Source organism: Pygoscelis adeliae, unplaced genomic scaffold, assembly GCF_000699105.1.
Source record: "Pygoscelis adeliae isolate BGI_AS28 unplaced genomic scaffold, ASM69910v1 Scaffold75, whole genome shotgun sequence".
In the NCBI taxonomy this organism is placed as follows: domain Eukaryota; kingdom Metazoa; phylum Chordata; class Aves; order Sphenisciformes; family Spheniscidae; genus Pygoscelis; species Pygoscelis adeliae.
The window spans coordinates 5,218,638-5,244,468 of NW_008824772.1; the positions used below are offsets into that span (position 1 = coordinate 5,218,638).

The following is a 25,831-nucleotide window of genomic DNA, read 5'->3' on the forward strand; positions in this document are numbered from 1 at the left end:
GAGGTCTGTTACGAAGGAGGACGTTTGGCCTCTTCTTCCGAGGGCCGGTCTGGTTGTGCCCGCAGTGAGCTGTGCTGCCTGGCTGGTTTCGGTCGTCTGGCGCCTGTGTGTGAGCTTGCGAACTGGTTGGGGTTTAGTGGTGCTCTTAGCTTGTGAAGTTTGTGCTGGTGGTTTGTCCCAGTTGGTGTGGCTAAGCAGGAGCATATGTAGAAGTATGAGGAATTTGATAAAGCTCTTAAACAGTTCAACTATGCCTAATTATTTACTGACTCCGAAACCTTTCGGAAGGCTTGGGTTCTCCCTCTCCCCTTTAGTTTTTCTAAGACAACGCGAAGTTCCCCAAATACTTCTGCTTTGGAAACCTTGGTACATGTAAGAAAACTTCTTGGTTGGTTGGTTTGTTTGTTTTTTCATAGGTCCAGTATTTTCATTTGTCTGCTTATTTCTTTACTCGAGATCATGGGGAGAGACTGTAGGCTGTTTTTTTTACTGCTCTGATTTGCAGGAGGCACGTGCTCTCTAAGAGCAGTAGCTGCGTGAGAAGCAGCGGTATGAGATCATCCTCAAGGCAGGCATTCTTCCTCTTGAGGTTTTAGTGTCTGAAACAGCCCCTCTGGCTGTTTGGGGAAGGTGAAGTTTGGTTATCACGTGCTGTGAAAGGGCAGGGCCTTTTGGTTCCTTCTAAACTAGTTTAACAGGTATGAGAACTTTTCGGTAGAGTATTGAAGCGAGCGTTGCCGGTGAGTGGGGTATATCTGTCCCAAGTGCAAGGCTGACTCGTGAGTTCCTCCCCTCTCCGACAAAGCTAACACAACTTTATGATGTTTCCCTAGGTTGAAGGCAATAGAAGTTGAAAACGCCCTCCTGAAAACACCTTCCTCGCCTTGCTCTGAGCCTCCCCACCGTCCTCAACATGGCTGGTGGCATTACTGATACAGGAGAGCTTTACTCTCCCTATGTAAGTACTGCTGCTTGTGGTTTTGCTCAGAAGCCTTTGCGAAATGCTCTTTTCTCAACGTTGTGTTTTCATTTTCTGCTTCCCCATAGACATAATTTCAGTGTTTCAAGATATGATGAAGGTCAAAGGGTACTTAAAAACGCTTGTCCTTGGAGGGCTTTTTATGTCACAAATCCCTTTAAGTACTGTGAAGGGATGATGTCTGGTTAAGGTATAGTTCTAAAAGTGTTAAAGAGAGCTTCATGCCCCATACCAGCTCTTGCACCCTTCTACCCACTTTCCTTATATTTCGTTAATGTTTTCATCAACCCAAATTTAAGCTAGCATAAACAGGGGGGATCGTGACATGGAAACTATCCCACTTTGCTTCTCTTTCTTTACTTTATGTAACGTTTTCCTCTGAATTTCTTAAAGTTTACTTATTTGTAGCTGTTGTAGTAATTTGTTTTAAACCACTTCACTTATAACCAGTAATCAAGACGTTTCTTCCTTGTAATGTGGTGTCCCGTGAAACTGCAGAGCCAATTACTGTTCTACCATGTTACTGGAAATACTGGTTTTCGTAGCCAGTGGTGTTCATATTGTGTCAGCTCTTAAAAACAGCGCTTTGCATACACTTTTTTTCTGAAGTGAGCTCGCAGATGACTAAAGACAGAACCGCTCCTGAAATCTGTGTGTTGGCTTTCAAATGCTTTAAAACTTCCATCCCCATGTTAATGACTGAATTCAGAAGAACGGGATATTAGGCTGCAGAAATAGGTCACAACTGAGGAAATAGAGAACAAGACAGTAACTGGGACGTCTGGACCCTAAAGGATTAGTGTCACCTGCTCTCATGTTGTTATGTTAGTGTTGCATGAATTGCCTAGAGTCTAATCTCAAAGGCTATGACTCTATCCTCCTGATGATGTCTAGCCAGACTGAACACACGGGCACCATTCTCATCTCTGTCTACTTGACCAAAGTCAAGGAAAATCACCTGAGGTGGTTTTTTTTCAAGAATCCTTTGCTGAAGAGTAAGCCATGGCCCTGGGCACTTGAGTTGTGCTCGGGGAATGACAGCTCTGCCAGCTGAATGAAAAGAACTTGCCTGCAAGCTGCAATGCCTGATTTTTTTTTTTTTTTCCGTCGTTCTGGGAAACTCGTCAAAAGATGAATTTGCTGTGCTTATGTCAGTGAATGAAGGGCAGGAGTGCTCGCAGGATCTCTGGGGAATAGTTCTCCTGATATTAATTGCTCCACACCCAGAAAAGTGTACGCAGACACAGTTCTTTACTGGCTCTTCTCTGGAGAGACGCTGACCTGTACAGAAACAAAAAAAACAACTTTGGGGTAATTTTTGATCTTGAGTTCAGGTAAATCTATAGTTGGGGGGTGTGTGTCCTGTGCAGGTGCACAGTTATCTTTTGCCCCTGGGCAGAAAAAAGCTCATTGCCAGAGAGGACAAAATCCTTTCCCTTCCAGAAGTAAAATCCCTTCTTCGGAATGTGCTCAGCTGCTCACTGGTAAAATGGCAAGCAGGCTTTGAATTAGAGTTCTGTTTGGGTATTTTCTGCTTGACTAAGAATAAAGAAGAACAAGAGATTCTGAAAGGTAAGTTACATATGTAATCATAACTACTTAGGTTCAGTTTAGAAAACACAGAGAGACCCCAACCCTTCTGGTAGAAGGTAATGGATTTGAAAACAAACAAACAAAAAGCTCACGTGCTTTTTAACTTTAAAAGTTAGAAAGAAAAAAAAAATTAAAAATAATAGAAGAATGGGGAGGAATATGAGTTTCTCCAGAAATGTCCTGGCATTTTGTGCTGACAACTTTGTTCTCTTTGGTTATCCGTCCCCTCCTATATTTATTTCTAGCATAGGCTTGCTCCCACCCTGCTTGCTCAAAGATTGCTCTCCCCATTTAAATCAGTACGTATGTGAGGTGTCTTGGGTGATCTCTGGCACAGCTGCAACCTCTCATGTTGGATTACGTGGACGATTGCAGGTTGGCCTGGTTTACATGTTCAACCTCATCGTCGGAACAGGAGCCCTAACCATGCCGAAGGCCTTTGCGACAGCAGGGTGGCTCGTCAGCCTCGTTCTCCTAATGTTCCTGGGATTTATGAGGTAGGACATGAGTACGTGTCTTTAGGGGGTTGGGGGGTTCGGTTGGGTGGGGCTTAAGGACAGTGCTAAGACCTTTGCTGCTTTTCTGAGTGATTCTGTCCCTCTCCTGCCTGAGCATTGGTCTCTGCAGTTGTGTTGCCTGTGGACCTTATTTGGAGGGATGCATTTTCTGACTGCCTGCCTGCAGTGGTGCTACATCCCGTTTCCTGATTGATGGGAAAGACTTTCTCCAGTCCAGAGTCTTCTGGGACCTTTCTCCCAGCTTCCTTTTTTGACGCTGTCCTCGCTGTGGATACATCCCTGTCGTGGTTTAACCCCAGCCGGCAACTAAGGCCCACACAGCCGCCCGCTCGCTCGCTCTCCCCGGTGGGATGGGGGAGAAAATTGGAAGAGTAAAAGCAAGAAAACTTGTGGGTTGAGATAAAGACAGTTTAATAGGTAAAGCAAAAGCCGCGCAGGCAAGCAAAGCAAAACCAGGAATTCATTCACTGGTTCCCACGGGCAGGCAGGTGTTCAGCCATCTCCAGGACAGCAGGGCTCCATCATGCGTAACGGTGACTGGGGAAGACAAACGCCATCACTCCGAACGTCCCCCCCTTCCTTCTTCTTCCCCCAGCTTTATATGCTGAGCATGATGTCATATGGTGTGGGATATCCCTGTGGTCAGTTGGGGTCAGCTGTCCCGGCTGTGCCCCCTCCCAACTTCTTGTGCCCCCCCAGCCTCCTTGCTGGTGGGGTGGGGTGAGGAGCAGAAAAGGCCTTGGCTCTGTGTCAGCACTGCTCAGCAATAGCTAATACATCCCTGTGTTATCAACACTGTTTCCAGCACAAATCCAAAACACAGCCCCACACTAGGTACTGGGAAGAAAATTGACTCTATCCCAGCCAAAACCAGCACAATCCCACAGTTGCCTCTGTGGCAGATCAGTTCCCCAAACACCAACCAGGTCACGGGTGACGTGGGGTTGTTTCTCTGCTTTGTGACTTGCAGATGTGATGCAGACCTGTTGTGTTAGCTTCCTCTTGGCTTCTGGCAATGCTCTGGGCAGCCGCAAGAGTGTCAGGAAAACAAATCACTGTATAGCTGGGCCCGTCTTATTCCCCCACACACCTTTGCTGCTCGAGACCTTGGAGCTGGTCTCATGATTTTCACACTGGCTTGCCATGAGCTCCTGCCCAGATGTCTCCCTGCTGGAGCAGCAGGTGGAGCTGAAGGCTGTTGATACAGCACTGATGTCTAAGTAGTTATTAATAGAATTGCCATCTTCTGATGGGCTGTGAATCCCCGTTTGCTCTTGCTTCATTTTAAAATAAAACAAAATCCCCTCCTGCCATTTGTAAGAATGGCATTTAGAAGTTCCTTTCTTGTCAGTAACCAGCTCTGTCAGCCTGAGTGTGCCTTTGATTTAGAGGCAATGCTTTTAGGATCTGTTAAGTGCTGCTATATAGAGGTACTGTATGGTCGGTACTGACTGTAGTAATGCTTGTAAGTTCCCCACCTCAAAGCTGTATGCTGCAAAGGCTTGATAAAATGTAAACTGTGGGAGTACCGGTAACTGGGAACTTTGAAAGCAATTCCTTTTAGATACATTAGTTTAAAAGCCTGAATTCAGTGTATGAAACTCAACACCAGCAGACAATCCGCCAAGGTCAGCAGAAGAGCACAAACCTCCGAACCTGTGTACCAAAACTGCACTGGCTTAAAGTGAGAAGACGCAGCTCAAAGTACTGCGTGCCTTGGGAGCTGCGTTGCCCTGTTGTTTTTGTTCTGGTGCTCGTGACTTCCTCATGCCCGCTGGGGACCCTTCAGTGCAAGAAGAGTGGGCAGAAATTGCTACACGGGCCTCAGGACAGGGCTGCTTTCTTTTATTCTTGCAAAATTAATCTCTCATTTGAGGTTGATAAGTGAGTCCAGTTCCTGAAGCAGTGAGAAACCACTTTAAAGCCTTAAATAAGATTGATTTGAGGTTTGGGGTGGTTTTTTTTTTAACTACAGGACTGTTTTTAGCTGAGATGATGATATTCCTTACATTAGTGGCACTCGCTGTCTCCCTGGACAGCTTTTCCCCTGGCCTTCAGCAAAGTGTACATGCATGCACGTGTGATCTGCTCCTTGGCCTTGTATTGCTGCTTTGCTTCCGATGCCATTTGTAAGATTCTTTAGGGGACCACAGTACCTTTGCCACAGGCTCTAATAGATAAGCTTCGGAATAGTACTGTGTTCATCCTAGGCCCTAAAAAGAAGAAGGAAGCTTGCTTTCTAACAAAGGGGGAAGTCCTCTTGCCTTCTTCAACCCACAGAAACACTGGGAAGGTGCCTTTCAGATATCTAAAGGGTCGTCTTATATCTGAAGGCATGTTATATTTTACTGCATTTTGTGGTCTGCTTGAACACCTTAATCTCAAGAACAGAAGGGAGCAGCAAACTGAGATGAAACACTGTACCAAAACCGCAGTGTGTGGGGGGAGCTGGTGAAAGGGTTGTTTTGGTTTGTTGGTTTGCTCCTGCAAACAGACAGGAATAATTCTCCATCTCCCTTCAGTGACAGTTCTTGACTATTATTGATATCAATTTAATTTCTCTCTAGCTATATGACTACGACCTTTGTGGTGGAAGCCATGGCTGCTGCAAACGCCCAGCTGCGATGGAAGAGAATGGAGAAACGCAAGGTTTGTGTGGGGTTTAATTTTCCATTTTCTCCTGTTCTTTTATCCTGTAGGACTTGCCTGAGATTCCTCTGTATCTTTGCCTTGCCTCATTAATAACTCTAAAGGAAAAAATTTCTGCTGTACTTAACTCTGCCATATAAAATATGGCTGTTAGTTCCCTGTGGGGTTGCTCATTAAAGACAGGATTTTCTGCTCCTGCTTTGAAAAATCTCTTACGCTGTTCACATTTCTTACTGATTGTGCTCTCCTTGCCCAGAAGCGCTGCTCAGTGAATGTGGAGAGGTGGCAGCCAATATATTGGTGCCATTTGGAGTATGCTGAGGTCTACAAATTCTTGCTGATCTCAGGTCATTTAACTGGGACAGGCTGGAATGTCCTTGCTGTCACTTGGGCTGTATCGCGGGGAGTGGACAGTCCTGAAGTATGTCCTTGCTGTAAAACTTACTTGTGGCTTTTTGGATCCTGGCTTTAGTGGCTTTTCTGGATCAGTGCAAGTCATAATTGTTTGCACTGATTTAGATCCCTGCCTGTATGTTAGTGGGTTGGAGTTAGGAGCTAGACCTGTCTGCTCTGACTAGCTAAGACTATATATGTTTGGATTTTTTTTCTACCAGTTCTGCAACCCTGCGGATCTGCTGGAAGTTTCTGACTTCCTTGTGCCACATATCACTACATGAATTGGACACTGCTGTGTGCATGACATAGGCTAGGACAGCAGAGCCTGTCACTCACTTCAGCCTGCTCTGCTAGTGCCCTCTTCTGCTCTCCACAGCATCCCAAGCCTGGGCCAAGGGCTCCCTGGTATTGCCTTTGCTTGCGTGTCCTGCTCATCCCTCTTTCAGACCTTCCTCTGCTTTTGGCGATGAGGCCATGACACTGGTGGTGCCACAGCCTGTATTGTGGTAGCAGACATCTCAGCAGTGGTCTGGTCTTTTCTTCCAGGAGGATGACGAGGATGAGGATTCTTCCTCTGGAGTATCTGACAGTGACGTTCTCCTCCAAGATGGCTATGAGCGAGCAGAGACACGACCTATCCTGTCAGTTCGTAAGTACCCAGTTGGTGCTTTCACTGGATCCAAGACCTCTTCTCTGCAGACAGCGTCCTAGTGGGCTCCAGCAAGTGGAGAAGTACTCTTCTGTCCGTTTCACTCTTAATTCCACATGCTCACATCCCAAAGTCCTTAGCACTTGCAAGATAAGACTCATTGAGAATTCGGTTCACCTTCTGCAGTCTGATAAAGATCTTTTCCTTCTAGGTCACTAAGATGAGAACAACTTACTTTGAAAACATTTTTAAACTAACTTCAGCAGAGTAATTGGACCAGTGACTCTGCAGCTGTGGAGTCATACATACTGTCCTTCAAACTGTTGCTAGAGCTTCCTGAGTGTCTGGCCTCTGGGTTTATTGGAGGGACTGGTTGAAACACTTCTTGTTTTCAACTTGCAGAGAGACGTGGCTCACCCAATATCTTTGAAATCACTGAGAGGGTGGAAATGGGCCAGATGGCTTCCATGTTCTTCAATAAAGGTAAGTGATTCACATTTTCAAATGTCCCTTCAGGTCCTCCTGCACACTGTGTGTATGGCTTTTCCTTAAGTTTGTGTGCCTCTCAGTGTGGGTTTGCATCCTGATTTTTGTGATGATTCTGCCCAAAAGTATCATTCTTTCTCTCTGTGGACTGTATTAATCCCCCTGTATGATGTTTCTACAAAGTAGAGTATTTACGGGCCAGGTGGGCCAGAACCTGCATGAAGGGGAGGGTGCTGTGGTGGTAGTGGAACTAGTCAAAATACTGCAGGTTATGGGCCCAGTTTCTTGAGACAGGGAAGTGTAAGTCAGTGCCTTTTCTGACTGCCCTTAACCCAACTCTGAACTGCATCTGTCCTCTGTGATCTCCACTGTCTAAAGCAGTAGAACCCAGCTGTAGTATTTGCTCGTTCCATGTTGGTGGTAGCATTTGAGAATAAGATGTTTGGGCTTCCCTGAACCCTGTAAGTATCAGTCTGAAGGAGAGAGGCTTCTGGGGAGAGCTTTTGGGAGTTGCGTGTGTCTGGGGAGTCGCCAAGAGAGCTGCTGGGACGTGAACTGCTGAAAGGGTCCCTGATGTGCATATGATAGGCAGCTGTCTTGTCTTTGCGTTTAAATGTGTCTTGTATGCCAGGGAACAAACTTGTAACCCTACTCTAATAAAGCCATATCCATTGCTGCATGCGATAGAAATGCAAGCTACCATGTTAGGTATTCTGAAACTTGTAAAACAGTGTATTTGAAATGCTGTGCAGAGCCAGAAAATCATCAGACACCATGGCTGTGCAATTTTGAGCCTGTCAGGCCCCATTTCTTGTGGAAAGTAACATTTTCTCTTGTTCACTGGCCACCTTACAAAGATGCGATGGGCTGGTTTTTTCCACTACATTACATCAGCTTTATGCCGGTGTAAGACTGTTGCCTCTGAAGGACAGCTGGGCTTAAGCAGTGAAGATTCCTTGAACTATATTATTTCTGATTTTTAAAGTCCAATTGAAAAAACTTTTTAATTTCCCTGCATGCCTCTTCTCGGCCTTTGTAGATTTAAATCGCTTAAGACTATCAAAATAATCCACCTTGGATAAGGCTGCCACTTTTCTAGTCAGAGAAGAGGAGAGGTGACTTGAGCGTGGGCTGGAGACTTGGAAATGTCTTGTTCCTAGTCGTCCCTGTAGCACTGGGCTGCTCTGACTTTAGGCAGGTTTTCTTGCTTGCATGCTTTGCCATCTGTAAAACACCGTGAACACTTCCCTGTCTCAGTCATCCTCTGGGGAGTAGTATTTGGGAAGTGCTTTGAGAGCCAGTGCCTTATAACAGGGCTTAGCAGTGTTGCTGAGGATTCAGCTGTAGAGGCCTGCTCAGCTGCAGGAGGGCTGGGGGATCACAGGAGGCAGAGTGCTACCATAAGCAAGTTCCAGAAGGCCCCTGCTTTGCATGTGCTTCACAGGGGGAGATGGTAACGACCCCCCAAAGCCAGCCAGGCGTTGGGCAGTTGCCTTCTAGACCTCTCTGCCTTGACGCTGGCTGCTGCTCAGCCAGTAGAGGGTGCTGGAAATACACGTCCTCTCTCCCGTCAGGCACTGATGTATGCTTCCTAGCAAAGGGGCATAAACTGCTTAGTACTCTAAATCTTAATCCCTCTTCTTAATGTTGCTTTAGCCGGAGTTACCTGATTTCTGTGTTAGGAACCCTCCCCAGGACCTACTCAGCCCAGTGCAAAGGGATGAATCTCTCTGCAGGAAGGGGGCTGGAAGAGGCTGCAGACCATAGCTTGAAACAACTTGTGACTTCCAGATGAGATGAGGTGCACACAGCGAAGGGTCTGGGGCAGCTGTAACTCGTTTGCTGCTTTCCCTTCCTTTGTGCTCAGCAGTGAGGCTCCATCCCTATGCTGTTGTTGAGTCCTCCTTCAGAGACATGCTCTGGTCTGCTGAGTGGTTACAGAGAAGAGACAAGACAAGTTAAGTACCTCCCTCTGCAGATCCGTACTGAGGTGCTTCCTTCTGACAGTTGCACAGAAAGGCCTTGAATAAGGGCAGTTGCTCAGTGACCGGTTGCTACTGCCTAGGGCTGAGAAACTGAGCCACGCTTGGGAAGTCCCGGCTCCAAGCGCCAACGTCTGCAGTTTCACAGCTTGCAAGTGTCTGAGTGGGTTTTTGCTCACAACATACGAAACACGGATCCAAACCCAAGGTATCTGAGGGCTTTACAGCCTTCAGAGGGAAGGCTGGTGAAAGCTTTGCAGTAGACCTCAAAGCCTCTGATTTCTAGTGAGTTCTCTGCTCCTTTCTCTTGACTGATTTTTTTTTTTTTTTCAACAATCTGACAGGATTTGAATCTGCAGTCCTGGGAGGTAAGCTGGGGATAAATCTCAATTTCAGACTGTCTGCTTTCTTGAAGGGAGCTGACTTAGGTTTAGGCTGTGAGGGGCCTGTGTGCTTTTTCAAAAGAGCTGGCTCTGAAGAACGGCTTTCTGCCTCCGCCCCCGCAACGTTGGGTGCTTTCTTCTGGGACCGAGCAGTCATTTATTGCAATAATGAATTCTGGGCACATCTATCATGCTGTTTCCTCACAGGAAGTCATTGATTTTTTTTTTCCCGTTTTGTGTCCAGTAATGAAAGTATTGATCAGGGAGGGTCAATAGCAGTTTATAAAAGAACTGACGCTAAAGTCTTCCTGCCTTCGAGAGGATGAGTTTGGGAGAGGACTGTCACCTGGACTTCCCACAGACAGAGAAGTTGGCACTGGAACGGGGGTATAATATGTGCTGCTGTGGCTTAGCTGGTCGTGTTAGCCTTATTTTGTGTGTGTGTGTGTCGGGGGGGCAGCTGAGGCCTGAGATCAGTAGCAGATCCCCAAAACAGAATCTATATAAGAATCTGTCTAGTCCTGTGCTTAGTGTGTCTTGCAGCTTCTGTCTTATGTCAGTTATTTGTTATAATCTTCAACCCTTTTTAATATGAAATTGGAGAAAACTGGTAGGTAGATTGTTGCCATCTTCAGAAAAATGTAGAGGCTCCTTAACTGTGAAGCCATCTTAAATCTTTCACAGAGGAAGAAAACAAGGAGGGAACTATATGAAATGATCTGACAATTTCTGTAAGATCTCCATTTGTCTGTTTAGACAAACCAGGAACAACTCTAGAATACTGGCCTTAGTGTGCTGCTTTACAGAAGCAGGAAAGTTTTCTTGCTGCTTTCCCAGTACAGCCCTTTTTTAGGAATGTTTTATGCTAAGTAGGCACAGCATATTGAATAATTTATTTAAACGAAGGCAAATGCCTATTAATGTTTCCTGACATCCAGAGATCCAGGGGCAGTATGATGGCAAAACATGGTAAAACTCTGGGGCATTCAAGCACTGTAGAAATATTAGGCCACATTCCTGCAGTAATGGTGTCCTTGTTTGATAGTTGTCACACGCGGGGATTGGAGAGGTGAATTGATTTGCCCAAGCTGCATTAGGATTAAGCATCAGGAGGCATCGCAACTTGAAAGTATGGGCAGGTTCCTTGAGCTGTTTTCCTTCAATGTCAACTTCCTAAATGAAACAAATCTGAGGCTTTTTTTTTTGTAGCTCACCTGTCTCTGAACTAAAATATGTTCCAGTTTGTTTTTCCTTGGTGAGATTTATACTGACTTGCTTGGAAGAAAAGAATCCTGGTATCTCATCAAGCAGTTCTTTATCCCTGCAGATTTTAGCCCTCCACAGCAGTGTCTTGTTGTGCCCCAGTAAGACTGTCCTGTGCACCCAATTAACTTGTGTAAGACTTTTTTAATCTCATGTGAAGGCAGAGCAAGCCTGGGGAAAAAAAACCAAAACCAAAACACCCAAGAAAACAGTATGGGGCAGGAACAGCATACACTGTGGCAGTAGAGTAAGAGGGCTGCAGAAACAGAGGTTTAAAGCTTTGCGGGTTTGAACCTTGGCTCAAGTTGCTGATGGTAAGGCATCTCCCAAAGCAGCTCCATTTCAACCCTGTGGAACCTGAGCTCTGCGGGGCCAAATACCTAATGTGAAGGTCCTGCAGGTTTGCAAGCAGAGGGTTTGGAATCGGCAGAGACTAAAAGCATCTTCTCTCTTCATTTCACTGTTTGTCCAGCTGTGCTCACACCAAGTCCGTGAGCATCAGCTAGATGTTTGCCTGTGGCTGTTCCAAGTTGACAGCTTCATCTGACAGATGACTTATGTGAGACCTGTTGGTCTTGACCAGCAACTGGAGGATGGGCTTGAACTAGAGGGCCTGTGTCAGGGCCAGGTATTGAAGGAGGCAGGGTTGAGCTCTGAGGCACTTTGTGCCCCGTCAGTTCCTGTGCTGTGGCTAAGTTCCCGAAGCTGCTGATGTGACCCTTGGGTGGAGTTTGCTGCAGAAAGAAGTAAACTATGGAGGCAAATGGTGATTTATTTTTAAGGCCTCGCAAAAGTTTTGTGTATTTGCAGTGCAGAGTTCAGGAGTCCCTGTGTACTCTGCTGTCTCTGTACAATATTTCCTTTTCCTGCAGTGGGTGTCAACCTCTTCTATTTCTGCATAATTATCTACCTCTACGGAGACCTGGCAATCTACGCAGCAGCTGTACCGGTCTCTCTCATGCAAGTGACCTGGTAAGTGTGCTTACTGCTGTGGGGTTGTGTGCTAACAGAGAAGAGAGCAGGCTTTTGGATTTGATGGGCTGATAAGTCCTGAGTGGGGTCAGCTCTACTTCCTGAAGAACGGAGTGGAGAAATGACTCAAGGACAGCTCATCACTTGTGGGTGGGAAGGTGAAGATGTTTTATATTCCCCACCCAAGTGCCTGCTGCCTGCCTGGAGAGTAGCTGACCTGATTTCAGATGAGTCCTCAGGTGTGAAGTACATCCAGCTTCAGCACTTGCAGACATGGGACTTGTTGCTCAGTAGTTTGGTTGCAATACTCTGTGCGATATTTCAGCTTCTCTGTCTCTTTGGCTAAGAGCTGAGAGGTGTGATGCTTACCAAGCCTGCGACCAGCGAGTGGTGATGTTACATGGACTTAGCTCTGGACTGAGAGCAGTTCCTTTCTCAAAGAAACAGATTGATCAAATCTGGGCTGGGCTGGATTTGGACTCATGACTTGGAAATGGAAAACTTCAGTGATCCATATATGACCTAAACTTGCTAGCTTGATCACCAAATGACCAAACTTGTAAATAACTGCAGGCAATTCAAGAATTTGCCTTTAAATGTATGGTACTCGTTGACTTGCTCTGTTACACAGTCCAGAACATATAAGGAGGGAGGGTGTTCAGGGAGGGAGAGGAGGAATGGACACGTCAGGTCTCTGATCGTTCTTCTTTCTTGAACGCAGGAGAGGGGGAAGACAACTGCTAGGAGTTAATTAGTGTCTTTTGTTTCTCCCTCCCTCCAGCAGTGCCACTGGCAACCATTCTTGCAGTGTTGGAGATGGCACAAAGTATAACGATACGGACAAGTGCTGGGGGCCAATTCGACGGATTGATGCTTACAGGCTGTATCTGGTGAGTTTCTGAAACTGGAATGACCGTTATTTCCATTTAAACTTCGCTTCTAGTGGACAGGGATTTTTTTCCTGTAGAGATAACATAGTTCAAGTGAACAACAGAGGTGTGAAGCTTTCGGTTCAGTCTGACCTTTTTGGCCAAATACCCCCTCTCTATTCGTGGTGACATGGCTGTGTTTTAACTTGGTGGCCATCAGAACGATCCTTACAACTTCGAGTTTAAGTAGAGTTCTGTCCTTGTTGTGTAATTTTATATTGCTTAAGCAGGTGATATGTCCATGCCAAAGGGTGGGGGTTTTTTCAGTGGCTGGCTAAGTAATTGATGCTTTGATGTAATTGTTGTCAATATACTGGAGTATCTTAAGCTCTCTTGAGTGCATTCTTTATGTGAATAAAATTGTTTATGCTGCAGGAGAATCTGCTTTTTCAGAGACAATGGAAACAGCCCACTTAACATCCAGTGCTGTATGCTGTTTTAGTAATAGCTTTCTGTCTAGTTTAGGATTGTCTATTGCATCTATTACTGTGCTGTGGTTCTGCTGTGAAACCGAGGTTTTTCCCAAAGGATGATAAACACTGCTTCTCTTGAGCTTGGGGAGAGTCGAGCGCTTGTACCTGGAGACAGATGTCAGTAGGGCAAAATGAGAAGAGGGAGGTATGCAAGTGCTGCATAGTGTGGCTTCTGTTAAGGGTCTCGCTGAGAATTTTAAGAAAAAAGAGTGAAGGTGGCCGTGTGTGCAGAGAAATCCAGGGGTAAAGACTACTTGAAGCAATTTTGCAGTTAGTAGATTTTGGACATGTAGTGGATCATATCCCTGAGTGTACTTGTTCCAGCATTATTGCAAAAGTAAGAGCTGGGCCTCAGAAATATTAGTGAATGTCAAAGCCTAGTTAATTATTTAAGAGAAATATTACTGCTTTATTAAATTGTGTCTTGGTCTGTTTCTTTAAAACTTCCGGAAGATTGAAGATTTCCTTCCTGAATTTCAATAACTCTCCCTGACCCAGCAGAAGGAGCTAGTCAGAAAAGGCAGACATGCATTAATTACTGCCTGCATCTCTCAGATATTATGTCTATAATTCATGAAGATAATTGTTGTTAGGACTTGAAAAATTAAAAAAAATTAAGCCTGTATAAGCATTAGACTTGCTGTTGGTGTACATAACTCTCAGAGGAGCTTTTTCCTCTGCTTGTCTCCTCTTGTGGATTTGGAGAATAAATGTCTGCAAAGTCTTTGGTAGTGGTTAATCCTTCCCTGCTCAGTAGTTGGGATGAGGGTTTCAGTGCTTTTCTCTGCTCCCCCTTAGAAGTAGGGAGGGATTGTTTGTGGGAGAACATACCAGTCTGTAGTGGGTTGCTGGAGGGGAACGGTTCCCACAATCACTTTTTTCAGGAGGGTGCTGGGTGTCAGCATCACCTCAGAGTTGTGGTTTTCTGTTAAGGTCTCTAATGCTTCGTAGTGGATGAGTATGGGAGTAAACTGGGACTTGTTCTACCTCCAGCTCTGCTGGTCCCACTCCCTGCTTGACCCGTGTGGTTTTATTCTCCAGAAAACAAAGATGATGATGACTTCCCCTAGAGAGGGATAAGATGTAGTCATTTCTAAAACGTTCAGACTGCAGTACTGACACCGTCTTCAAGTTTGGGCTGCCTCTGAAGTGACTGTGCTGGTTAATATTTTCCCTTCCGCTGTCCTGTTTGCAATATGGACAACTAGTGACCAGTAGTTAGAGCTCTTAAACTTTCTGAGAGAAACCTGGGGATGGGAGGGCTGGGGCAGGAAGTTGCTTGACTTCAAGCAAAAGTTTAATAGCAAAACACTGTAACTGCCTCTACAAATTTTGTCCAAGCTTCTTGTGTATAGAAGTGGAGTCTTGAACATGCAAGAAAAGCTGAAACCTGCCTGTCTGAAGGGGAAAAGGCAACGTGAAAGCGAGGAGGGGTGAGATGCGTCAAGAGCGTAGCTATTCTCTTGGTCCCAGGGGATCATACCCATAGAGAACTTGCTCTGTTTTCTTGACTTTTTCTTTTTTTGAACTCTTGCTTGTTGGAATAATTCAGGTTCCACATTTCAGTGGACAAACAAGGTCTCTTTTTGCAGGCAAGGGGACAGATGGACACTGCGATCCCAAAAGAAAGCAGCTGAGTTTTTGGATCAGCCCTTTTGTCCTAGATGCCTGCCTCTAGTTTTCTCACCTCGTCTTAGTACTGTATTTAGGTTTAAGTGACTTCTAGGAGCAAGATGGGTGGATGTAACTGGAACCTCTTGCCCCTTCCAGTGAAGCAGGTCTCTGGATGTACTGTTATGTTTCTTACTCCGTGCATGCCCCCACAGAAAGTCTTTTTTGGATTACCAGGAGAAATAATCTATTTGAGGTTTTCTGGGAAAATGGTGCCAATGGGAGTTCTCTTGTGCCAAGTACCACCAGGCTGCCAAAGATCCGTGCTGCCTTCCTCCTGTCGACTCTTTCTCTCCCAGCGCTATGTCTTTTCAACAAAAAACATTTCAAACATTGACTCTTCAAGCTGGGGGTGGAGAGGGGAATAATGACTGATGTAAAAATCCTATTTCACGGTTTATTGTCCAAAAAGGCTTCTGGAAGCTGTCTCTGCTCTGATCACTGTGAATGGAAGCTGAAAACTATGTACATAATGAGAATATTTAGACAGATTAAATGCTTCTCTTGAGACTTGCTTGTCTGTGCAGCATCTTTATTGCTACTCCAAAATTTCACACCTAAGTCTGACTGCAGAGTCTTCAGAGACCACTAGGTCCCTATTAACCTTTGTCTGAACAAATGGTTATCTTGCTTCTTGTTTGTAAATTGCCTTAGAAAATAAAGGCTTGCAAAACAAATAAGTGAAGGAAATACTGAAATAGACTTTTGCTCCTGTCCCATCACTTGCTGCTAATATTTGCCTTCTCTTTGGGACCGTAGGAGTCCTGGGAGGCTTAAAAGGTGAGCCTTGCCGTGCTGTTCCACGCCTGTGAGGGCAAGACCACGCAGGGCAAATCGGCTGGAAGAAAGGCATGTGTTAGATGGCCCAGCGACCTTGTTGAAGGCAAGCACTGATTACAGTTAAAGCAGATCGATGGCTTTCTGTCTTCGCTTCAGATCCGTCACCACGCTGCCATGTCCTAGACAGCTGAAGTGCCTCCTGAGTCCCTTGGCTGTCTCGATGGCAGTGCTAAGGACGGGGTCGAGTTCTCTCTGCGCTGAATTCACACTTCAATGCAGTCACTCTATCATGCTTTCTGTAAGGTCAGCTGGACGTCTTCTGTGTAGGCTGCGGGGAAGGGGCAGCGGATTTAAGTTTCAGATCTCTCATCGTAACACTTTCTTGTCTTTCTGTTCCAGTGATGTAGGAATGTGACATGATAGTCCCTGTTTCTAGAAAGCAGATACTGAGATAAATAAGAGATTAAATCCTGGGGATCAGCAGCCATTCAGAGTGTCTGATCCAAAATGCATTCATGACCTGGCAAACGGCACTTGTCTTCTGCACCAGGGCAGCCGTTGTAGCTAAAACCTCTTCTCTCTTCTCATCCCTCCTCTTCTGGCAATTTGGGACATGGTGTCTTCCCATGATGGAAAGGAAATGGCTTAAATTCTCAGAGGGAGCCGTACACCTTTCAGAAGAGGCACTGGCACAGGTACTCCTGGTAGCCTGGCTCAGTAGCGCATCAAAGCTACCAGGTGCATCTGTTCTGTCTGAGTCTCTGTTGGTTTTTTAGCTGATTGGGAAAGGGACGCAGCATCCGCTTTTGCCAGTTCACAGATGCTGCAGTATCGCAGGCAGCCCAGCGGGTGCGGGCCGAGCGAAGATGGGAGCGCAGATGGTTTAATGGAGATTATCCCAGTTGGAAACGTGCTTGTGCAGTGAATAAAATGAGCGGGCTTGCAGGCACTTACCGTCCCTCTTCAGGAGGGGACAATGTCACCCCCAGCCTGACGCTCTGATCAGAATACCCAGCGACCAGAGCGGGTCTGGGCTGCAGCCGCGGGAGGCTGTGCAGGGGGGTGAGGAGGTAGTCTGAGGACATGTAAAATTGCTCAGTGCCAGCAGAACTTAATCGGCAAATGCAAAGGCTGAACTGATAAGTGTTGATGTAGATCCCATCTGCCTCAGCACGGTGCTGCCTTCCCAGCCCTCTTCGGCTACAAGCTGGAAGCGCCGTGCTTTGTGCCGCTAGTGTACGTGCTCTGCTTCCCCCCTCGGCATTTCTCCTCCCTGACTGTGCTGCATGTGTGTGTGCACCCTGTTCTCTGGGTGAAGGTACCTGTGATTTTTGTTGTCAAAAAGGATCTTTCCAGATACATTTGCCTGCACTAGGGCAGTTTTATCGGCTTGTTCAGTGCATAAGACTCTTGCGGCCTCTCTGTCCACGTCTCCAGCTCAGGGCTGCCTTCTGGCCTCTGTGGGTTTTCTTTGTGGGTTTTTTGTTTTATTTTTTTACCTCCCAGCAGTGATATGAGGGGAGCCCTCATGGCAGTACTTGAACATCCGCACTTGATCTATGCTGTCTCCTGCCAACTGGGAGCTGGAGAAACAGAGCTGGAGCAGTGCTGCAAGCAGAGTGCTTCTTCCAAGGACACCTGGGTTTGCTCCGCTTGTTCCCTTTGCAGCAAGTGCTTTTCCTCTGCCTTGCCTTCTTCAGCTGTGCCCTGCAGCAGCATCCGGTAATAAATGGGTCACAGCTGCTGTCTCCTGGATATTTATTCTTACAGGTCTCAGTGTCTAGAGACCTTGAGAGCCAGCAGTGGGGAAGGTAGCTGCTTCAGTGGCAGGTGTCTGGAGCAGGGAGGGCTGATTTCACAGCACATCAGTCAAAAAGGTTTGGGGTGCTTGCCCTGGGATCCCAGGGTGAGCCAGGGGAAAGGAAGGAAAGCTGATGGAAGTTTACCCAGCTGGTGTGAAGCCATCACCTTGTTTAAATAAATTGCTTACACTATAGTGTTGTTATGTTCCAGGTTACCCCAGCTTACAGTAGGATGCAGCAGGACTGGGGCACTATTAGCATGTCACCTTGCATATCCTATAAGAAGTTATTCATGGTAAGACCTTCTTGCCAAAGATAACTGCATTATATTTCCTACCACAAATGCTCTGATGCGTTTTATTATGATACTGATATGGAAGTAGAAACAAATGTACAAAAAAGGCGGCTGCTACCTCTGTGCATAGATCCAGTTCTGAAAGCCTTCAAAATAGGGAAAAGCCTCTCGAGGGTCCAGAATATTATGCCATTTCTGTATGTACAGGCACCTGAGTTTTGAGCTATTGCTGTGGCAAGAGAGGAATTAGTACTGCCTTAAGCATAAATATCAATAGCCCTAACTGTTTGTTACAGGTGCCTCTGAAATACAGCTTTGCTTGGCTAAAAGCCTGGTCTCAGGGGCTGATTGGAGTCTTCTCATGCCTCTCATCTAGTCAGCTTCCAGAAAGTAAGGTCAGTTAAGTTGATGCTTTGCTCTGAAGTGGTTGAAGAAGGACAGGAGCCAAGTTCATTTAAAACAAATGGTGTCTGGATGTGGGACAGGAAGGTGATTCTCAGCTTTTTTACTGTGAAACTAATAAAGTTTAAATTGGCACACAGCCTTGTTAATATGGCATAAATCCTGCCTCCTTCATCCTGGTCCATTCTTCTTCTGTGGGCTTGTCAATAAATTCTTTCGATTGCTCACTCATCATATGCCTGTGACAGATAAACTAGCTCTTTTGGAGTTTCCCACACCCCTCGTGTTTCCTAATGCAAAGGGAACTTCAGATAATAACTGGCCTTTTGAATAAGAGGTTTTTCCTGACCTGGCAGGAGGGAGAGGCAGGAGTGCGGTGTTGTGAAAGTGGAATATAAACTTGTCGTACTAGTGACCTAAGAGCTGGAGTTCAGCTTCTGGTGTGTGGTTTGGGGTTTTTTTTTTTCCTTACTTTCTTTGTGACTGATTGCATTTTGAGTAAAAGAAACATCAGCCAGAAGGCAAGCCTCCCTGCTGCTAGGGCCGGGTGGGAGAGTGAGCCTTTGGTACAATGGTGAAGCAATGGCAAGACCACGGATTGAAACAACTACGTTTAAAGGATTAGCTTGTCTCTTTTCACAGGAAAATCAATAGTGCAGGGGACTGGAATGTGTTTTCTGCACAGAGCTGTCTGTTCACTTCACAATGAGAAGTGTTTTTTTTTTTGCTTAAGTGGAGCTTGGATTGTGCAGTCACTTGGACACTGAGCTTTTCCAAAGGGCCGATCCTTCCCCCCTGCCACCTCCAGCTGGCTGGCAGGGGCTGTGTGGAAGGGAAGGGTGCTGTGCTGCTGGCTGTGTGCCTGGCCAGATATGCTGCAGGTGCTACCAGCCCTTAAGAAGCAGCAAGGTGGCTGTTGTGATGGGCAGAGGCCATTGGTGAGCTCCGATGCACTTGGCTTCCCCATAAAGAATGTCCTGCACACTTTAGCGCTTGGTTTGACTTACGTGATGATGGACGGTGGGCATGAACCTTGGAAGTAAGCTAGCTAAACAAATTGGGCAAAGAAGTGTGGCTCTAGATATATCTCTGCTTTTGTGCACTCCTGCAGTTATGAACTCACCAACGCTGTTTACTGGGCTCAGACTACAGCCCTTGCTGCCCTGCAGAGCCACCCTGGTGAGGCTGAGAGGCCACGCTGCTGCTTTTCCTAAATAAAGCTGTCCCTTGGAGTAAGCTCACCTGGGCAGCAAGGCACCAAAGCTGACACTGTTCTCTCAATACTGGAGACCAATCTCTGCCGAACAGGGCAGGTGTCAGAACCGATACCTGTTTGTGATCACCCATGCACTACACAAGTTGTAAAGGTTTAAAAAGGGCCTTTTAAAATTCCTTTCTTGGACCAGACTGTTCCAGCAGACTCACAGATCTTTCATTTTTGGAACAATTCTGTGGAAAATAAGTAATAAATGCATTTCCCCTGTGCAGTGTTATTTTGTGCAGTGGTAGTGACAGCATCCTAGAAACCAGAACTGGAGAAGACCTGTTAAGTCAGCTAAGCACTCCCCTGGGAAATGCTATACAAGCCTTTTTCTCACCAGCATATTTTCAAGTATTTTGTTCGGTGCTTTAACACCAGTTTTGTTTTTAAACAGAGGTCTGACTTTGCCTGCCTGATTCACGTCAGTGATTTCACTGAGTAAGACAGCAGTCTTGATCTCTCCTCCCCTGAAATTATCATTAGTTCCTTCATATACAGGTAGAAGGCACCAGGGCTGCAGAACTGTGCAGTTATGCCACTCTGAACACTACCAGAGGCTGCAGAGGGAAGAGCTCTGGACAGACTGGTATCTCTTTATATTGCTAAATAAGTCTGCAACTTCTTAACGTTCTCCTAAATTGCACTTTATGTCTGAGTGAGATCACTGATGCTCTTGTCCAAAAATGTGGATTTTTGGACTACATCAGCAAATCCCACACGTGGCTCATGCTTCTGTAAGCAGGACTATAAATACAAATAACGCAGCTGGGATTTATCTTGTAAGTTGAAGTCGGTATAATGCTCTCAGGCAGAGCTGATCTCTGAAGCCTGTTGCACCACTTTGGTGCACACTGTACAGGGAAGGCAAAGGAGGAGGCTGGGAGCAAGCAGACTCCCCGCTAACTCCAGGCAACAAGTCTTTATCTCTTGCTTTTGTGCTGCTGCAACTCCCGCCTGAAACAGTGAACGGGGATAATGCTGTCCCTGAAACTACATCCTCCAGGCAGCTGAAGAATAGTGTGAAACTCCATTGAGAAGTTTGTAGGGGAAAAAAATAACGGCTTAGTGGTGGAGGCACTGTTTGCCTTGTGGCAGACAAGGGGTTAGTGGCCTTCAGGAACAGTCATCCTTGCTGAACCCAAGTACCTCCTAACCCTGGCAGTCTGTGGCTTGACATGTTTGCAGGGCTCTCTTGTGCATACGTGTCACGCTGGTCCATGTCTCCCTTGCTTTATGCTGTCTAACCCGGGGGCTTTTGTAGTCAATATAAATATTATTGTAGTTGCCAGTACCCTGCCAGGAGAGGCTATGAATATGCAGGAATTTTGGGCAGTGTCTGTGTATAATGATTATGCTTTCACACTTTGTTGGAGGGAACTCATTAATCTCTCGTACCATGCTAATAAATTGGGGAAGCGGGGGATGACTCCTCAAGGTTACCCAGTGTCAGGAAGGAGGAAGGCTCCTGTTTCATAGCCTGTGGGAGGTCAAAGCAAGCTGGTGGGGGGGTACAGCCAGACCTGGCTCTGCAGCTCCTCTGCTGTCCTTCCAAGTATCACAGACCCAACCATTCAGCTCTCCTGCATCTATCCACTTTGCTGCTTCCCTCCTGCTTGTTCAGATGCAATTAGGAGATGCAGAATAAGGGGGAGCCAGGGGTCAAGGTGGTGGTAAAGTGATTACAAGATGCTGCAAATGGCTGTGCCATAAATACTCCAGTGATGAAAAATTAGATGCCAGTCACCTCGGCGTTATTGCTGGCCTCCATCTTCCTCTTGTGAAAAATGATAATGGAAGTGTATTTACCCGGGAGAGTGCAAGCTTGCCACTGGCTGTGATCCTGCACACCCCAGGTGTGCCAGGGACTGCAATCCTTGCACCGAATGACTTTCTGAAAACACTTTGCACCTGGATTTCTTCACTTTAAGAGGAGGAAGAACTGGTTTTCCAGAGTGTTCTTTCCAAAGTGGAAAGTTCCTTGTGCTCAGAGGTGGGCCAGCTCCAGAAACAGACTGCGGCCCTGAGTCAGGGTGGGGAGAGGAGAGCAGCACCCTCCGGTACTGCCTCGCTGTCCATGTGCCGCTTCTGCCGTGACCTCCCAGAACTGCACGTAGAGGCTGCTCAGTTGCCAGCTAGTCCTTGGTGTGTTGGATGCCCAGCAACGTCATAGCTTGCAAGGACATCAGCTGGGACAAGCACGCTTGTTTGCTGGATGGGCGGTCAAAAGCAAGCTGCCATCAGCTGGTGCTGGACTAGAACCTTTGAAAATCCCTAGATCATACTCGGATTCACTAAACTAAGTAGCTTTGGGGATACAGGCGCTTCTTTCCATCTCTTGCAGAAGGTCTTCCATTTGGAAGAAGTGCTGGCAGCGCTGTGGCACAGGAACCGTGAGCGGCAGCATCCAGCTTAATGGGTGCTGTGGGTGAAATGCCACTTGCTTTGCTGGCAAAAACCAGCCTGGCAGCAGCTGAAGTCTTAGTTCTTGGGGGGTACCTCCTTCCTGACTCAAGATACTGGGGAGAAAGGTGGGTGAGGGCTCCTTAATGCCAGTGATATGCTTCATGTGAGTTATGACTATAAACCTCTGCCAGGCATCCCAAGAGCAGCATGTTAATTACCGGAGCTGCTGTGGCAGCAGATGCCTGCTGTACTCAAAGCGTAACTGCCCTTGTTTCTTTATCTATAAATATTCCTTGTGGGATGTCTGGCAGTTGCATCCTCCCTCCGTTGTGATCTTCCTGACTCTACGGGGGTCTGGAGGTTAAAATCCCTCTTGTCTCTCAACTTCTTTGAGCAACCCTTGTTCTGTTGCTGGTTTATCTCTTCTCAACCAACTTTAAGAACTTCATAATTGCTTGTCTGCTGATAACTTGCTGCCTATCAGCGTGGCCCCTGCTGCAGCCCTGCCTCCAGCCTTGAGAGGCTGTGGATCTTGAGCTTTTTTTTTTTCCCAGCTCTCTAAAAAGCTCCTTCCTCAACAGTCAGACTCCTTTCGTGTATTTATATTTGTACTGTCCACTGCAAGGGTAAAGCTTTACCAATGAAAGCTTGGATCGCCGCCCTCACTGATGTGCCATCTGTCTCTCTAGCTTGAGATATGAGCTCATGCAGGAGAGAAACATGGCCTTGTCACCCTAGTGAAGAGGAGGAGAGATGGCAGAGGGGGCATCATGTTGCACTCGAGACCCTTTTCCTTTGATGTGTTTTAGCTGAAAAGCACTGAGGCCCTGGCCTGAGCAACTGGAGCCTGCCGTTGGGTAGCATAGCAGTTGTCACAACTTGAAGTGGATGCAGAGGAGCTACCAGAGGCTGCGGGTAGGTGTTGGTGTAGCTGCAAGTAGCTCTGAAATGTTACAAAGCTCTGCTTTCTTTAACTAGGAGTCCCAAATGGGAGTGAGGAAAGCACCTTGCATTTAATATTTCTCTCTAAAGTCAGCCCTAAAAATTCCCTGAGGATGTGAATAGGAACACCAATTCATAAGAAACTACTCTACTGAAGACGATAGGTCTGGTTCAAGCCTCCAACCAGGGATAAAACCTCTGACCTGTGTCAGTGCTGGTAAACCAAGTTTTGGGGTTTTTTTCCTAGGTGTCTCTTTAGACACACTCTAGAGGAGAGTACCTGAGCTGGGAACAGATCAGCCAGTCCCTGGCTCTCCTAACATCTTGTTTGATCTCCATACTTGCACAGTTTGGTTTTGTTATATTGTTTTGTTTGTCCCTTCTACTGCTCATCTGGGTTGTGAAATAGCTCTGAGCTCAGGGACGTCTTGTAGAAGCAGAATGGGTGTCAGAATTGCCACTCCTGACAGCACGTATGAAATGTCTGCTTTTTCCTACCGTGCTCAAGGAGACTTTCCTTGTGTCTGAGCACCGAATCAAACACAGCTTCCTCTGGGAAGCACTCATTCGAGAGAGCTTGCATCTTCCTGTGGTTATCTTGCTTTGCAGTGGGAATGCTGTGCACCCATAGTCCTGTATAAAGCACTCAACTCTCAGCTTTCCAGCCAAGGTGGCAAAGTCTACCAAGGAGAGTGATCCATTTTGTTTTGTCAGCTTGCTCCCCATTAGAGTGAGGGTTATTTGCTGTACTCTCTCTTTGGGGGAAGAGGTACTGTTGCTCAACAGTTGTGAAACCTAAACATCAATATCTGTAGAGGTAGAGTTGGTACTCTCCTGAGTTTGTGTGAGATGTTGGCACTTCTTCTATCAAGGGGAAGCAAGAGCCTCCAAGGAAGGATTTGGTTTGGGGTGAGTTCTGGTTCTGAATGAGGGTGAGGAAGGCTGGGAGGAGGAAGAGAAGAAAAGGAAAGAAAAGGGTGGTTGGGGCCTCAGCCCAAAGGGAGGTATTTAAGGAGAGAGCACTGCAACATCTCTTTACCATCTTCATATTAAAACTGAGGGATCCTTGGCCTGATATCTGAGACTTACTAACTTTGCATTGGTATGATAGCCCTGTGCCACACAAATGCATTTATCCAAAACCTCTCAAACTTTTTTTATTTTGCTCTGCTTCTGGAGTATTTGCTGCATTTAACAAGGTTAATCTTCATAGTCTCACTTTGCTCAGGTAAATACCTTGCTTCTACTCAACTGTCTGTAAGTTTCCAGGCTCTGAATCAACAAGAAACAGTAGCTACTGTTTTTAATTCACTACTCAGCAAGCACCAAAGACAGACGCAATTCTTACAGATGAGTTTGTGGAGCATGAAAACAAGTAAGTTCTGATGACAGTTATGAATGAAGCTGGTTTTCAGATGGCCCTCTTGTGAATGTATGCAGGTACTAGCCGTAATGCTGTAACTACTGCATCTAGAACATGAATCAGCTACGTTTGGGGTGCTAATTGTGCTTCCTGAGCCGTATTGGCTTTTTCTGTAAAAGCCGTATGCTGGGAAGCAGATGAAAGCTACTGAACTGTACGGATTCAGGGTGATATATGGGACCCTTCAGGTCAATAAAGAACCTGTTTAGCCAATACAGCCCTCCGACTGGCTTAAAGCATGTTTGTATGGTCTGAAAGACTCTTAGCTGGCCATCACTTAGTGGTTGAGAGCTCTCTTGGTGGTCCTCTTGGCTGAAACTAAGCTGATAAAACCAGCCAGATGTCCTATTAATGCTTGATCTTACTTTTGCTTTTCAAAGATAAGCCAATAAACAAGGTTATGTAACCAAGTTTTAACATCAGAGCTTTAATAAAATATCCTTTTAGAAATATATAAATACATATAAAAATATATTCCAGGCAACGGTAAGCCCCAGCTAGTTTCCCCTGCGGCAAGAAGACTTGAGTTGACCTGCCTGCTTTTCACTTTGAAATGCTAAGAGCTGACAGGCGCAGAGGCTGGGAAGGTGGTGTCAGCTGAGTAGCCAGCTAAGAGAAGCTCCCAGACCTTGGTGCCAGTACTATTGTGGCTTGGCTTGGTGGGAGGAATGGATTCGAAGACCCTCCCAGGGGTTGAGCAAGCTGATGTGCTGCTCATGGCTCCTGCTAGCCTGCCGGGCAGAGTGTGATTCAGGGTGACAAGCTGCTGTTCTTCCCTCTACACTCACTGGCTTCTAATTTTCTGACTGGAATTGTCGGTAAAAGCAAGAAAAACACTGTTTTTTCGGTCACTAATGTGCTGGATCTTCATGTTGTTTTTGAGCATGAGAAGAGAAGGAAAAGTAAAGAAATTTGCATCTGTTGCTGTATGTGGGTTCCACGTACCCTCCACAGCAAGCCTGGTGACTTGTCTAGCCTTTCCTGTTTAATGGAGGAGCTTGGAGAGAAATTAGGGAACCACGCTTAACAGCCAGTCTGTGCAAAAACACAGTAAAGGTTTCTCTCTGCCATCCTGTGAATATAAACAGCATTTGATAGATCTGATGCTCCTTCTTGGCCAAAGGGAGGATTTCCTTAACTTGCTTAACAATGAATCAGCCATGTACGCCTGCTTGTTTCTAATAGGAAACCACTTCACTAGTAGAAAAATCTTTTATCAAAGTAGACTATGCTCACTCTGCCTTGGGTTAATTTGCTGAAGCTTAGGAAGAGAATGATAAACTCCTAGAAATCATCTCAGCTAGCTCAAGAGGTGAACTGGAAAACTTGGGAGAGCTTTTTGATGTGTCAGAGCTCTGCATATTTGATTTCTGGCAGGGCTGACTGGTGCAGTTTTCTGTGTAGGTTTTGGATTGTTTGAATAGCACATGCAATGAAGCACTTTGTAAATTATATCCCTCTAGGGGAGACCTGAGCTTGGAGAACATCAGGTGGAAAGTTTGGGTATATGTCTGAGGTGCTTATTTGGGCTTACTTTTTCCTCAGGGAGAGGTTATGAAACTAATTAACTTAATGGGTCG

The 25,831-nt window shown here is 46.2% G+C and overlaps 1 protein-coding gene across 1 annotated transcript in view; it reads left to right on the forward strand.

Annotated features, from left to right (window-relative positions):
- The first annotated feature begins 878 nt into the window (after positions 1 to 878).
- The window catches only part of TMEM104 (transmembrane protein 104), a 41,600-nt gene continuing 16,647 nt past the window's right edge, over positions 879 to 25,831 (forward strand). Inside the window, exons 1-7 of the mRNA XM_009323747.1 lie at positions 879 to 958; positions 2,948 to 3,069; positions 5,658 to 5,739; positions 6,685 to 6,784; positions 7,187 to 7,267; positions 11,771 to 11,870; positions 12,652 to 12,760. Coding sequence (XP_009322022.1) covers positions 914 to 958; positions 2,948 to 3,069; positions 5,658 to 5,739; positions 6,685 to 6,784; positions 7,187 to 7,267; positions 11,771 to 11,870; positions 12,652 to 12,760 — 639 coding nt within the window. The 5' untranslated portion in view covers positions 879 to 913. The remainder of the gene's footprint in view (positions 959 to 2,947; positions 3,070 to 5,657; positions 5,740 to 6,684; positions 6,785 to 7,186; positions 7,268 to 11,770; positions 11,871 to 12,651; positions 12,761 to 25,831) is intronic.